The 16,742-nt window shown below is 40.6% G+C and overlaps 1 protein-coding gene across 1 annotated transcript; it reads left to right on the forward strand.

Annotated features, from left to right (window-relative positions):
• On the forward strand, nucleotides 1-1,062 carry LOC149923110 (uncharacterized). The gene is made up of 5 exons (XM_090164029.1): nucleotides 1-232; nucleotides 301-414; nucleotides 522-635; nucleotides 694-768; nucleotides 832-1,062. Exons 1-5 carry the CDS (start codon nucleotides 135-137, stop codon nucleotides 977-979), a joined length of 549 nt encoding a protein of 182 aa, XP_090020155.1. The 5' UTR covers nucleotides 1-134; the 3' UTR covers nucleotides 980-1,062.
• The last annotated feature ends 15,680 nt before the right edge of the window (nucleotides 1,063-16,742 follow it).

Genomic DNA, 16,742 nt, shown 5'->3' on the forward strand with positions numbered 1-16,742 from the left:
TTAAACAAACCGGGAAGGCCGATAAATTGTACATTGGAATGATTCTTGAAATAATATAGAAAGGGTAAACTTGGTATAAATACCAGACACGCTTGAAATTAAGAATCACAAATCGACAAGACACTTTTCTAAAAATGGTTAAGCGTTCCAGGACTTATTCAGAGAGTTCCGGAGAGTACAGTCGCGATATCGACTTTGCTATTAGGCTGCCGTCCTCTCAACCTGAATATGAGTAAGTATAATATTTTATGTGTTGGTTAAATCCACATTTTTCTCTATTGTAAAATTAATTCTGCGTAGTTCTGATGCTGACACGCTCCCTTACGCCCCGAGTCCCTCGCTTTTGGAGGAAATTCCACCAAATCCGAACGCAATGATTTCTGTCGTAACGGGGAATAATGCCAATGGGATAACGTATGTTTTTGGGTTTTTATTTTGTTTTTGTTTTTTTTTTTTTTAATGCCATCTATACTATGACATGTATTAAAGTTTTAACATATTTTATCCTTGTTCTAAAATAGTATCATAAATTCCATAGTGGAGGAGATTTTCCCCATGATAGATGTTCCCGGGGACCGTGCCGATAACCTATTGTTAGCTATCATAGCTGAAATATCAGAAATTATAAGCGACAGGTACGGACTTAAATATATTTATGCTTTAGGAAGGGTGTATTAATTTATTTTTCTATAGCGGACAATCCTATGCTGATGCACAGATGGAGGCGGACGAGACACCTCACCCTCAACCTAACGTGCGAGGCACACAGTATGTTGTTCAAAATACTACCCGAAATTTCTTTATAGTGTATTAACAATATGATATTCCTAGTGTTGTTGACCGATTATGGAGATTGGTGATACGAAGGCGCTGGGAGCTCCGAGAAGCGGAAGGAAATGTTCCGGAAAGAGACGGGGGGCTGATGTTGAGGCTCATCAATATAGTGCTTCAAAACATGATGGAGTACGTCGAATTTTGAATAAATATGTTTCGATATGACATTTGACTCCTGCATTTTTAAATAGTAAGCATATTGTACATCATTCTCCACCCTCTAAGTATCGATATACCAAAGTAGTTCAGTTCTCTGTCCTCTAAGTATTGATATATCAAAGTAGTTCAGTTCTCTGTCCTCTAAGTATCGATATACCAATGTAGTTCAGTTCTCTGTCCTCTAAGTATTGATATATCAAAGTAGTTCAGTTCTCTGTCCTCTAAGTATCGACCCCTTTTCTCCCCCTTTTCTCCCCCTTCTCCCCTTGCCTCCCCCTGCTCCCCCTTCTCCCCCTTCTCCCCCTTGCCTCCCCCTGCTCCCCCTAGTGCTTGAACATACACTCTCCTACTACTAACGTGGACCGGCTTGTTTATTTTATTTATAGGAGCATATATTGTTTAGATCGAAATATATTATCTACTCTGTTTAGATTTACTCTTTACCTTAAAAGCATAGTAAACGAGTTTCAATAATCAGAGTCAACATAACTTGGCAGTGAAATAAACGTTGGCACGTGTTTCATTCTTGTCTCGCTCAAAGTACCACCTTGGCCAACCGAAACAAAATAAAAACACTCGATAAAACAAGTTGGCAAGCCAAAATATACCTCTCCTCGGAAGAATTGTCCCTAGTGGTATTAATTTCTTGAGATAACCCTTAAAGATATATCTCCGCAATTTAGAGTTATTTGTTAAAAATGTTATCCCAGTTCTATCCCGCCCGGTATAAAATTTTAATTATAATTAAAATAATTGAGACGAAACGACCAATTTTATTTTATTCAGAATATCATAAGTTAAGTAGTTACAACAGTACAACGTACTATAACAATGCACAATTGAATTAAACCCTTTTTACAGTACAAGTTTGTCAGTTGAATATAATACAAAACAAATTTTAATGAAAGAAATATCTACAGAGGGTATTATAATGACCGTTCGCTTTTTGGTTTATAATTTTAACGGAATCGGGCTGATTTTAATTAAACGATAGTTTATCGAAATTTTGTTAAAAGAATATTCCCTAAGGCCGCGCGATAAATTTACGATAATTATTTCCCGTCGCCGTTATATCGACAATTTAGTTGATTCGGGATTGCCAGAACTTTAATGTTGTGGGCGAGTGATTAGAAAATAAAATGGCAACCAGAATTATGCAAAATTATAAATGTTTATTTTTATTCAGAACAGTCTATGGAACGTTCTAGATTTAACTTTCATCAATAACCCAACAATATATATCCCTCCTACGTAATTGTACAGAACTGGTACTCAGGTGTCTAAGACTAGATTTGTCTTAGTTCATCGTGATTGAAAAATAAACCAAAACCTACTTACACTTAAGTAAATATCATAAATTATACTGAGTAATTTTAACTAAATTCAAACTACCTTACTATAAACTCTGGTCTTAATTAACAGCTGAGAGCTGTTCGCTACTAATTACTTCCAATCTACTTAATTAGCCTCACAGGTTGAGTTGATAATTTCAAGGGTATAATTAGGTTATTCCAATTCAAAAAATAAAAACAATCAATTTTATCTTACAGCTGACTTGAGTTAGTTCACAATTACTTTAACACTTTCAGTCTTAAACACGCACTGTTCATACACTTAAGTCCATTCACTCACGTTCCAAACGCGAAACACAATTTAACTCTTTTCTTGACCGAAGACCGAACATACTAATTAAAACCGCAAAGTTACCTCATAACTTTTGACCGACACCAGGACCCCGTCCTGTAGTAGTTCGTCTGACAACCAAGAACTAAGAAAGACTAAATCTTCTATATTGACGGCAACGGCTTTATATACGTTTATTTGGCGTTTTTTAGACCCGTCAAGATTTGAATAAAGTTCGAAAAATTGAAGAGAATATATTTTTTACCCGGTTTGATTGATAGTTCTCCAAACGGTGGCGCTATATTATTACTTTGATATAGTTTCCGCGGGAGTTTTGAATAATTATCATTCAATAAACAATATATACAGTGATTGTATTAATCCGTTTAGTAAAAAACCCGCCTTATCATAATTGTTCCTCTACTTGAATATTTTTCTTAAGGAAGTCAATGGCTCGGCGGTGAACTATCCGCATTGTAACAATGCGACCCGAGTTCAATTCCTGATCACGATCAAATTTTACATTAAAATACTAAAATATTTAATTAAATATAAGATTAATATCATTTATAAATATTTAATTAAATATAAGATTAATATAAAAATATAAATATTTAATTAAATATAAGATTAATATAATTTATAAATATTTAATTAAATATAAGATTGATTTAATATTATAAATATTTAAAATGATGTAGAATAAATTATAGTACCTAACGTTATAACTTTGTAAAGGACATTCGCCAAAGCTGTTTTTTAGAAAAACACCGTAAAGTAACAAGTGTTGGTGGCTGAGTGGTTAGAGTACATCTCTTGCACGAGGCAGACCCGGGTTCGATTCGCGGCCGGCGCCAAAAAATCGCAAATAGATACTAAGATGAATACCGTATACAACTGGTGGAAACCCTGCCATTGGACGTTGTGAGGTAGCATTACACTCAGCATTCGGTCCGTCCCAAAGTCATAAAGAAGAAGTTGGAGAGAAAACACAACAAACTCATCATCCACAACCATCATAACACAAACTCAACACTCACAACCGTCGTTACACGAACTCAACATCCACGACAATCATAACAAACTCAACACCCTTAACAGCCACAGCACGAACTCAACATTCACGACCTACAACATAACAATAACGAAATATCCGGTGAGCTTTGACGAAAAAAGCCCAACCAAACCCAACCGCAAATCAATCCGTTAACGCTCACCGTCACACGGTGGTTTTGCCAACCCTTCGAGAAACTGCGTACGCAGTGATTACACTTTGCACCGAAATGCGTTCGCAGGCCTGACAGACAGACCCATAGACAGACACGGTGGTTGTATAACCCCTCCTAGGGGACATAGTCCCCTCGGAGAGATAATTACTGAAACTGTCCGTACTAGTGGTACTCGAACATTTCTGTACATTATCGATAGGTGGCGGTGCGACTATTGAAACTGGCAAATTACTGAAAGCAGACAAGTTGTTGACTGCAGTAACGTAATTACTGCAGTCAACAATTTGTCTGCTTTATTTATGGTTTTAAGGTAAAAGAGTAAATTTAAATTTAGGACGCGCAAGGTCTAGCATATTACTTCAGAGCACATCACTTGTCGATAAATAAGTCCAGTTTATGACGTTTATGGGAATATAATTACAGATCTTGCCCGTTATTTGATTTCACTACTTTTATGGCCTAAAGTAATATAGGACGTGACGTTTTTTTTTAAAAGGACCTTGCAATTTTTAACCGAATGGTTTTTGGGTGGATTTTACGCCTTTTTGTTTATAACAATAGAAGTGAAGTTATTATAATACCTTCAAACGTAACAAAGCGGAAATAATATTTATAAACAAAATTGGAAAGTGAACTTTCACCTATTTGGAATATTGAGAACTGCCTAGCTCTTTCGCCAACATTGTGTACGTTTAGATATTGTTTACTTTAATTTTTTGAAAACGTGACGTCATTATGCTGTTTAATTCATAAATAAGCTTGTACGGTTGTTATTAAACTTTACACGTTTTGTACTGTGTTTATTACTCATGGGCATCGTTTACTTCCCGCTGGCGGCACACTGCCCACCCTGACATTGGACCTCTTTCACTTAGAAACAACCTATAAATCAATAGCATTCGAATGTTTAATCTATTTCCCTAGGGCAAGATCTGTAATTATATTGCCATAAACGTCATAAACTGGACTTATTTATCGACAAGCCCTATGGCGGACAACCCCCACCCTGACCCTCGCAAGACTAATGTTGTCGAACTCACCGCCCCTTTTTACCTACAATCCACCTATAAATATGTTGCATACATAGTTTCCAAGTATATCCGTCATAGCGGGCATTTAACCTTTAAGACTTTTTTTTCGAACACAGCGCCACGTTTTCCCCTAGATTCAACCCACAAACCTTTGGCATTAATTTTTTTAAATCGCTAGTCGCTCCGGTTTAGTACTTCTTATGTGTTTATTACTCCATGGTTTCGTTACCGACTCGCTGAACTGTACATTTGTCGCCGTAGCTCAAGAAATATACCAGACTTCTCCTTTGGAAGGACACTGTTCAGTAGTGTTTGCTGTAGAGCGGTCTGCGAGGAGAAGAAGAAGAAAAAGTAAGCCTTACTTTGCCCCATTACTACGAAACGTCACCTCAACCCTGTTCGATATAATTCGTATATGTTTGGCGCGTTCCTGTAACCTTTCAAACGATACATCACTTGTTTTGATACGACCTATAGTTTTTGAGATACGAGGGGGTAAAATCGGCTTCATTCTGACTCGAGATAACATAGCAAGTGCTCGGGTAGGTGCTCTACTCTATACCCGGACCTTGCATAGGGACTACCGTCCCTTTTGATATCGAATTTAAAGTTGTTGAAGAAAAAGAACAAGCGAGACAAAGTTCTTCGGTCCCGAGATGTAAATTCCGATCCCGAGCGATGTTCCTTTGAAACTCCTATCCCTGCTAATGATGATGTCACCAGACTGGGCGAACAGATATCAGAGTTCAGCAGCCAAGACAAGCCATCCAGAGCCGTTGACATCCTGAAAGACAAGACATCCAGAGACGTGCCCACGAAAACCTTAGGTGTATCCCAAGACGTGGCCACCACACCCGTCGAAACGCCCACCGAAGTCCCAGGTCCTGTCCTTCGAGATCGATCGACACTAAGGTCAAGGAAAAACACTTGCTGCACATGCACACCAGTCGACAAGGTCTTCCTTATCTGCGATGCACTTCCGAAGAAGAGGCACGCTCTAGTCTCGTAAAGGTTAACTTACCTCACGGGAAGAAAGGTCATTGGGAACCGTTGAAGCTTCAACGAACAAGGCCCGATACTGCAACACCGCCAGAACCGGTGTCTTCATCACTCCAGTGATATTTTCATTGAGGGCGAGTGTTGAAGAAAAAGAGCAATGAAGATATTTTTATCAACGAAATCTTATCTTTCCGTTATCTCCTTTAGAGATTTCGATCATATATAAAACCGCCTGTCGTTTGACTAAGGTGTGTCATATAGCTTCTGCAGTTCTTGCAGTAATGTCGCTACAGTACTAATCTAGTAATATTCGTTAATTGTATATAATTTGTAAATATTCTTTTAATGCCATCATTAATAAATTACTAGTTCGTTCCATTGGTAATTCGACCCAATAGGATTCTATCCAACGCGAATTTACCCACGCCCTGTGCATAGGACTCCCACTAATGCCAATCATATGTAGATGCGTGTTAAGCTGGCATGTTAAGACGTAGGCCAGTTACCAGCTTGACCCTTATTTCTTTTTAGAAGGACCAGGAATTAATTCCTGGCCTGTCTCTGATCAAAAAATCCATGCAAATGGCTGTGAACCAGACCGTTGGGTATTGAACTGGCAGGTTCAGCGCCATAGGACCTAGCCTCCGCACTCTCCTTGGCCAGTGTATCCACTAAGCTTATTTCCATGATATAATATTAGAGTGGGACCTTTTTATAGGTGCCTAGTTCTGAGAGGATATCCAAACAGCTAAGAACAAGTTTAATAGTGATACTATCTGATTAAGAGCGTTAACGGCTGCTTGGCTGTCAGAAAAAACCTGGACAGTTTTACAGAAGCAATTAGCATAAAGATCTTCCTGAAAAAGTGTCAAAGAGACAATAGCTTTCATAAAAGCCAAATTTCTTACTTTGGCAGTATACCCTAGCTCCCACTTATGAGTTAATCTAGGAGTCATATAAATTAACCAAATAATTTGGCCTTTGGTTCTGAGGACTGTGTTTCCCGTCTAGTCTAACGGACTTGCTAAGTGAACACTAAACAGCTTCTCAATGTGTAACTTTACAGCCATGTTGTCATTACCCATCAACAAGATCGGTAATGTTTTAAATTACGCGCATAACGTTACTAGAACCATCTTCTTTAGATGTTTAGGTACGCTTGATTTCTTCTAAGCCTCTGTTTACCGTAAACCAAGTCTCCGCGAAATATCGCTTTCCGAACCAAACGGTTAATTTATTATCTCAGACTTGTGTTTTGTGCGGTAGAAGATATCCTCATCCAAAAGGGAGGCAAGAATGGCCGGCATATAATAATGCGTGTCTAAAATGTGGAAAATCAGGAAAATTTCCAAAGTGCTGTCGATCCAATTCACATCAATCGTCATAACAAGTGACCCCGTCCACGCCAACAAAAAAACAAAAGTAAAAAATGTGTAGGAAAGAGTAACTTAAACCAAGTCAAGACCTCACCAAGTAATTGCCCTTGACTACTCAATCTTGATAACGATCACACCGATCTACGAAGATGAAAACACCTTTAGCCACTTTTAGCGTTGTTTTGTCAAAACCCCTTATTTAACCACCATATCAAAATGCGAACCACCTAAGGTTACTATTCCAATTGGGTCTACCAATATTACTGGATGTTCCGTGAATGTGATTGAAAGGTTAAAGGTTAAAGGTTCATTTTTTGATTGTACAAACGTACACTCCTTCGAAACGGAGCGGCATCACCGACAAGAAAATGCGGGAGCACAATCATTAACAAAAGTAAATAGCTAAAAATAATGCAAAAAAAAGAAAACCAAATTCCCAAAAGTATACTAATTTTTCTTTAAAAAAAAAACACAAAAACCAACCCTAAAAGTGAGGAGAGGCAGACTGAGGGAGACGCGACTAGCTACAAGCACTTAAAATAATACTGGCCAATCAATAATCAGTCTCTTTCTTCCAAATAGTCAATATATGTTTGAGCATTGGGAGATCAGTTTGGTCGCCCCTGAATCCTAGGATGTCATCCAAATCTGTTTTCTGGTTAGTTACACGCCACATGAAGACGTCTTCATCTATTTCCATGTGAGGACAATACAATATAACATGATAGAGGTCTTCAAATGGAGCATTGCATAACCTGCACATAGGTAAAGTACCCAGGAGACGACTCTGTCTTTCCCCCGTCAGTAAAGCTCCAGACCTGGCATCAAAGAGTAGGCCACTAGCCCAAGAGCCATCGTAACAATATTCCAGTTGGGGGTTGGGTTTTAACTTATACAGGGAGAGGCTAACCTTGGAATTTATTACACTCCACCAGATCATCTCTGACTTCCTTTGCAACGACAGCGCCCCATTGTTGTTCATTGGTTGCGGTGTTCCGTTTGGTACCACCTCCATAAATGCGGTCAAGTTGGTCAATACGCTTGAATAATCGAGTTTGAAAACCTCTTTGACGTAGGGCTCTGAAGAGTATGCCAGGCAACATAGAGTGGGGCATCAGCATTAGGTGGCCAAGATATTTAAGTTTACTCGCAGCTTCACGATCCACCATGTCACTCCACCCCATCTCTCCCTTTATAGCCGCCTTGGCAGAAAACGGGCCTGCTGAGTGTGCTGAGCGTCCCACATTTCTTTGCGTTGTATCTAGTCCTGCAACAGTTGCTTTCGATAAACTGAGCACTTCATTAGCCTATGTTACAACAGGTACTGCAACCGATTTCCAAAGGGTTCTAGTAACTGTATATCTGTTATAGCTGTTTCCCGCCATGTTTCGCACTGCCTAGCTTAGTCTTGTAGCTTTGGTCAGCAGGTTCTTCTCGTGAACCTCCATGTAATTTTCCTTAGTGCAGAAGGTCACTCCAAGATAAATATACTCATCAACAACCTCAATTTGCATATTCTGGAGTAGAAATTGCTGAGTAGGTTGGTTTGTATCGACCACTCCAAGCGCTCTTGAAAATATGATAATCTTTGATTTTTCAGCACTGAACTTTAGACCCTGAGCTATTGCAAAATCTGAGCAGTGATCCAATAAGTGTTGCAGATCTGTAGCGGACCTGGCCAGCAGAAAAATGTCGTCAGAAAATAGCAGACACGATATGGACATGGTTTCTTGAGGTCCAGTGCTCATATAATTATCAACCTCTATATCTGCTCCCAATTTAGTGTCGGCCAACCGTTAATAAAGGCGATGAAAAACACTGGGGACAATGGGCAGCCCTGTCGTAGTTCAATATGACTAAGTATTGGGCCAGCTGTTATCCCTTGTGCCGTATAGGAATAGAAGCTGTTGGCATAAAGTTTTGGAAACTGCTGGACAGTATTGTTAGTAAACCCAAAGTTCAGGAGTGTCTTCCATAACTTATCATGTCGCACGCTATCATAGGCCATCTGTAAATTCAAGAAGGCCGTATAAAACCCTTCATCTTTAGACCTATATAGCTCGATAATCTGCGAAATAATAAAAATGTTGTCTGCTATTCTGCGAACTCAACGAAAACCATATCGTGCCTCGTTGAGTAGATCATTTAACTCTAAATATCCACTGACCGGGTCTGACCCTTTCTTTCCAGGGCATTGCATATAACTTGTAAACAACTGATGTCACGGCAATTGGTCTGTAGGAATTCAGATCATCCTCTCTTTTTCCCTTCCCTTTGTGGATCAAGGAGACTCGTGATTCTAGCCAACTATTTATTGGGTACGCATTCGTTAGCTCGGATTTCATTGAATACATAGAGCTAAGCATTTCTGGCACCTGGGCCCAAATTTATCAGCATTTCCCCATAAACTCCATCATTTCCAGCTGATTTTCCTCTTTGCAACTTCTTCAGAACTATGTCCAGCTCATAAGTAATGAATTCCGAATCAAGCTGAGCAGCGTCAAGATGTGGTGAATTAGCCGGCGTATTGAGTGACTGGTCGTTTTCAGCTATCGGCATAGCCAACAATTCTGTTTCGAGTTCAATTATATATTCATTGAGTCGCTTGGACATTGCGGTTTTTCACACAGAACTAAAATTATTTATTTTGGTAAAAACGAAGTAATTTTACATTTTAGATCGGATTGCGTAGCATATGTTATCGGATGGTTAGAATTATATTTATTTAAGAAAATTTATAAGAATCGAAATGAACAAATAATGGACGGGGGTTTTTTTAAATAAAATACAAACTTAAATGACTACGCGAACATAAAAAGGTAAAACACACCAACACTTACTCTTAGTCAAGTAGTCAGACCTAATTCGGAACAAAGTTTATTTAACCGGGGTCTATGTAATGGTTTCGTAAAAATGTCTGCAACTTGATTCAATGTCGAATTCTCCTTCAGTCACTTTTTCTCGGACAAAGAAATGATGAATTCTTATATGCTTAGTACGTCGATGATACTCGCAATTCTGTGCTAGACGAATGGCCTCCGTCGTAGAAACTGCTACTGATCCTTGTCGTTGACTGGACCAAGATATAGCTCCTCCGGCATACATGCATACGACCCCAGTAGTTGATCTCCCTGTTTGTAAACAACCAGCATAGTCGGCATCGCTGAAGCCTTCAAGGACCCCAATATTATAGTTCGGTTTGTAGACAATGCCGTAGTCTACAGTTCCCAACAAATAACGCAAAATTCTTTTCACTTTGATGACGTCTACATTCATCGGGTTTTTTAAGGTTCTTGATGCGACACTGACTGCGTACGCTATGTCTGGTCGAGTTCCTACCATCAGATACGTAGGTCCGCCCACAGCTTCTCGATAGGGGAACGTAGTAGGTACTTCCTCTGCTTCTGAACCTTTAAGAATCGGAGTCGAGACCGGTTTACAGACGTTCATCCCAAAACGTTCATGAAGTCTCTTGGTATAGCCAGTTTCAGAAATTTTGACTGATCCATTGTCCCTTTTGACGATTTCAATTCCGAAGAAATACGTGGCTGTTTTAGTTGTAATCTTAAACTCTTGTTCTAATTGAGTAATGAAATGTCTCGCATCTTCAGCGTCTGTTGCAGCAACTAAACCATCGTCTACGTGAATAGCCAAAATTAACTTCTTTACCCCGCTGCATTTTACAAATAGAAACGGGTCGGCTTCGCTCGTTTTGAATCCCAAATTCTTTAAAAAGCTGCCGAAGCATCGATTTCAGCATCGCGAAGCTTGTTTTAATCCGTACAAACTACGTTTCCGCTTGCAGACTCGGTCAGTAACGTCATCGTATCACTCTGGCTGCTTCATGAAGATTTCCTCGTTGAGTTCGCCACACAAGAACGCGGTTGAGACGTCAAATTGCATCATCGACATGCCTTCACTCGCGGCCATGGCGATGACTGTGCGTATAGTTCCGGTCTTCGTGACAGGACCAAATGTTTCCTTATTATCGATGCCTTGGCGCTGTTGAAGACCTTTTATTACTAGTCGTGCTTTATAGCGATCAATCGAGCCATCCGAGTTGGTTTTAATACGATAAACCCATCTACATTGAATTGCTTTTCGACCCTTGGGTAAAGATACTAGCGCCCAGGTATCATTTTCACGAAGAAAATTTATTTCGCTGTCCATGGCCGATTGCCATAATTTGTAATCATGTCTTCCAATGGCCTCCATGTACGTCTCCGGTTCGTTTATGTTCAAGAGAATCCAGCTTGATACCGGTCAGGAATAGTAAGAGTCGACCGATCTCGTAACTGTCACCCAGTCGATTGGATATCGGAAGTTTCATCTTCCGTTTCCGTGTTCTCGTCAGATTTCTCCAGCCTGCTTGACATTTTTATTGGAATCTGAATAAATTTGTTGTTTCCCGCGCCATCACCCGGTATCACCCGGTATATTTTCGGATTGATCTTCAGTGTCGGGAACTTCCACAGATTTCCTAATTGGTTCTTCGAGGAACGAGACATCTCGTGAACGAATGACTTGGTGATAAGCTTTATCATAAAGTCTATAGCAGTCGTCCTCGTCGTAACCGATCAGGATACATTTCGTCGACTTCCGATCCATTTTTCGTCGTTTCTGCGAAGGAATGTGCACGTACACCGTCGTACCAATGACTCTTAAACGCTTGATTGCTGGCTTACGTCCATACCAAACTTCATATGGTTATTTTTCTTCGATGGATGACTTGGCGGTTCGATTTAAAAGATAGCCCGCTGTATTGACAAGCTCGGCTCAAAGTTGTTTCGGTAAATTTTTGTGCCAATGAAGCATAGACTTCGCCGACTCAACGATGGTACGATTCTCCCGCTCTGCTGTGTAGCGATTTCCCCGGCTACCCCTAAACCGAACCCAGAGGCTACCAACCCAAGGGAGAACGCTGGACAAATACTGATTAAATTAAGCAATAAGGATCTCGAAGGGTTAGATAATTAATAATGTTTTAATGAACTAACAATGAAGTTAACGTACAAACTATAAAATAGTATGCCTAACACAATGAACTAAGGAACGAGTAAGGTATGGCCTAAAACTATACAACGTTTAACCTACGGTTACGTAACCAACTACTTCACCCAGTGCACTGGAGCTAAATAATCGGGGTTATGCCACCGAACATACCGACCCTATGGTCACGGTCTAATTAAAAGTTCTTATTTCTTCTAAAACGAAATACCACCCACCGCACCTATCTAACGCCACTTAGCGGCACGAAGCCTTGGCTGATGCGAGTGGGATGATTATTTAAAAGTACTTATCTCATCGATGAGGTTGCTTTTGTCTTGGTCTCCTTAAGGAGCTGATGGCGGTGGCCGGGAGTCCGAGCGTCCTTACGGCATGGTGGAACGAGGCACCGCCACTGTCGAGCGGCAAACGTGAGCGAACATTCCGACGCGTTGTATTCGGTAGTTTCACAATTCCCGCACTTGGTTTGGTCACAAGCAAGGTTTTATCGAGGAGCTCGGGCCAGCTTGGCACTGAGAGCTAAAAACTACTCCTTTATACGTCCTTCACTCTTATTTATAACCTTCTTCGGGTCGCTCCTCGAGCCACCCACCAGTCCACCTGGCGCAACCGCGTCACTGGTATTTCGTGGGAAAACCACACTCGAAAATAAAACACGTGTTGGAAAGTTTTTGGGCATTCCAGAACTCTTAAATACAAAATAACTAAAAATATACAAAGCGTTTGACCCTCGAGATCCCTCTTGAAATATATATATACAATGGGGGTTAGCGAAATGGTCTATTCTCCCAGCAGGCTGGTGCCACTAACATTCGGAGGGAAACAAGTTGGCCTAGCCCCATAACATATACCAACTTATAATATTAAAATAAGTTGACTTAATAATTCGTCACAGCTGATCCATTTTGCTGTAGCGTATATGGGGTACCAATTATTTGTTTTACCCCATGTCTGGCAAATATGGTGCGAATTTGTTGTTATAAAATTCCCCACCTTCATCACAGCGGAACAACTGGACCTTGTGACTCCAGTTTCAGCCTCGTTCAGAAACCGTTCGATTTTGGCCGGCGCCACAGACTTGTGCTTAACGAAATAAACTGTGCGGAATCGAGAAAAGTCATCTTTGAGTAAAACGAACCAACGCCTTCCTCCTAGAGAGACATTTCATGGTCCACACAAGTCCGAGTGGATAACCTCTCCGGGTGCTGTCGCTCGATACGGTTTCCTAGATCCAAATGGCATTCGATGTTTCTTTCCGAAATGGCAACCTTCGCAGTTTGAGTTGTCAAGAGGCAACTTCATATTGAACTCGCGTTCAATTACTTTTCGAACATGCCGTTTATCTTGATGGCCCATTCTCTCATGAAATAACTGCAATAAATTATCGCTGACAGTTGAGTTAGCTTCTGATGACAATAATGGTTTAATTACTTCGATAGATAACTTGAAAAGTCCTCCTCTTCTTTGGTGAGTACCTGTGAGATGAACTTGCTTATCCGTGGTTAAAGTGCATACTTCGGCCGTCGACTGAAACGTAATTCTGGAAACGTGGTCATGGTCAGAGATATCCGAAAAAGATTTTTCTGGAAATTCGGTACGAACCAGACATCTTTAAGCTCCAGCTGTATCGTATGTTCACGAACTGTGGATATGACCACCACTGTTCCCATCCCAACAGCATTTGCGTACTGCCCATTCGCCGTAGTGACTCTGTGAGATGTGTCGAAACTTTCGAAAGTCGTAAAATGCCGTCGGTCATTCGTAATGTGCGTTGTTACGCAGTTGTCCACGTACCATCTATTATCGTAAGATGGTGTTGCGAATGCCAACTCGTCTATTGACATAACGGTGGTAACGTAAGCGATACTTGACGATTGCGACTTCGGTTGAGTTTGAGAGACATCTTCGCTCTTCGATCCATTACCGGAAACCTGATTATGAGATCTGTCGGGTCGCCCATCTCTGATTCATTTCCTGCAATACCGGACTATATGACCTTGCTTCCGACAGTAATTGCATCGTAAGTTCCTGTAACGCTCTTTTCCACTTTATTGTTCATCTTCTTTCTCCCTTGAGTTCCCGGAAGCTCTTGCCGATTTCGAACGACTAAGTAACGCTTCTTCCCTACTCTCACGGTGCGAAGAATGCTCTAGGTCTATCTGTAAAGCGCAAACTTGCGTAGTTAAGTTATCTATAGTTCGATCTGACTTACTCAGTAGTTTCCAAGAGGATTTGAATGAGAAAAACGAACTCGGAAGTGAGCTTAATATTTTGCAAATTAAGAACGTATCTTTATAATTTACTCGCGATAGCTCCAGTTCCGCGGCTGTATCGGACCACAATGTGCGCAAGGTGGAAATGATAGTAACCACATCTTCATCGGGTCCTGGTTTGTATTCGACAAAACGTTGCATGAGGTCATAGACTTTCTCCTCCGTAGCTACGTCATACAGCCTATGTAGCTCGTTCCAAATTTCAGACGGCGACGTGAAACGCGTAACCTTCTGAAGTATATCGTCAGGCAACGAGCCTAACAAAATTCCAATAGCGTGATTTTCGGCAGTTTTGTACTTGGCGAGGCTGACTTCGTAAAGTTTCAGGTTCGAAGCGGTTGCTGACGCTCCGGGTTGAGCAGGTCTAATGAGTAATCCACTGACTACGTCTTCCACTCCGCCCGGTACTTCCAGGTCGTCCATCCGCTCTTCCCATCTAACGGCTTGATATTTATTCGCAAAGTATCCATCGTGGCAACGTGTTGCGATCGAAAACTGTCGTTATACCGAACTCGACGGTAAGAGTTTACGCGCATTAGGAGCGGGCTCGACCCATAACCTATTGATACTGTTTTTCACACAGAACAAACATTATTTATTTTGGTAAAAACGAAGTAATTTTACATTTTAGATCGGATTGCGTAGCATATGTTATCGGAAGGTTAGAATTATATTTTTATTTAAGAAAATTGATAAGAATCGAAATGAACAAATAATGGAGTGGTTTTTTTTTTAAATAATACAAACTTAAATGACTACGCGAACATAAAAAAGTAAAACACACAAACACAAACGCCTTAATATTGGTATATCATCAGCGTCCGAAGTTTTTCAACACGCTATACGCTCGGAAATAAGGAATGTTTGCTGGTCCAAAAGAACTTTAATAATTACACCACATTATTTATTCTCAGTGGCGTAGATAGCATGGGTGACACCCGGGGTGGATATCATGGTGTGCTACTTACTAGTCTGTAGTTTGTGTAAGTTTGTGTAAGTTTGTACTTATTTTCACGGTCGGGTGTCATCCCAAAATCAAGCCCAAACGGGTGGCACCCGGGGCAGACCGCCCCCACCACCCCCTCTACCCACGCCACTGTTTATTCTACTACTTTATTAATTCATAATTTTCACAAAATTGCAAGGAAACCACTTAGGTAAATTTCGATTCGAGACCCAGGCTGGGCCAAGTTAACAGAGCCGATATGAGAACCGGTGTTCTAGCTTTTGTTAAGCCATGTTCACACTTACCTCTAAAATCGCTTCGTTTTAGATAACTATTTTTCAAAACCAGCGTGAGAAATCGCTTCGTGTTGGTTCGGGAAGCAACTCGTCCAAGTCGGTTCGCTTAGAATCTATTACCAACGCGCTTCCCACGTATCGTTTATATTACGACGTAGCAGTGCGTTGATAATAAGTAAAAAAAGATGATGATGATGTCGGACAGTGATTAGGATACCCAATGAGCTTTGATTGAAATGCTTTTATTGATATATTAAAAAATAAAACCAAGAAAAAATGCAAAACAACAGATAAATCAAAAATGGGACTTCTTACCATAAATCAGGAGTATCTTCGGGATACCTGGCAGCCATGGCGGGTAATAGCACTTTTTAAATTGGGGCGGTACAATAAAATAAAGAAAGAACTTGCGTTAGGCGCTTAAATTTACAATTTTAATATCGGCTCGTCCCAGTCTACCTTGAGCTTCCAGAGATCCTGGAGTAAAAGCTTAGCCTGGATGGTAATCGGCGAGAGAAGTCCCAACGGATCAAAAATCTTGGCGGTTTCTGAGATAATTGTTCGTTTAGTAACAAGTTTATTTTTAGATACTACCACGGAAAATGAGAAGTGGTCCAATCCCGGTGTCCATTGTAAACCAAGGGATTTGACTGTTTCATCAGTATCGATCGTCAGCGATCCTGGTGATTCACGCATTTCCGTAGCCAGTGACTGCAATAAAGCTGGATCACTCGAGTTCCATTTTCGTAATAGGAAATCACCCTCCGTGGCGGCTGGTAGAAGTTCTGCTTGCAGTTGTATTGCTTCTTCGACGGATTCCGCTCCCGACATCAAATCATCCATGTAAAAGTCCTCCGCCAAGACAGGTGAGGCCAATGGATACTTTTCATGTACGTCTTAGGACAGTTGTTTCAGCACCCTTGTAGCAAGTAACGAAGTGGACGCCGTACCATAAGTGACGGTCAGCAG

The sequence above is a fragment of the Leiobunum rupestre genome, chromosome 11, assembly GCF_980474605.1.
Source record: "Leiobunum rupestre chromosome 11, qqLeiRupe1.1.hap1, whole genome shotgun sequence".
In the NCBI taxonomy this organism is placed as follows: domain Eukaryota; kingdom Metazoa; phylum Arthropoda; class Arachnida; order Opiliones; family Sclerosomatidae; genus Leiobunum; species Leiobunum rupestre.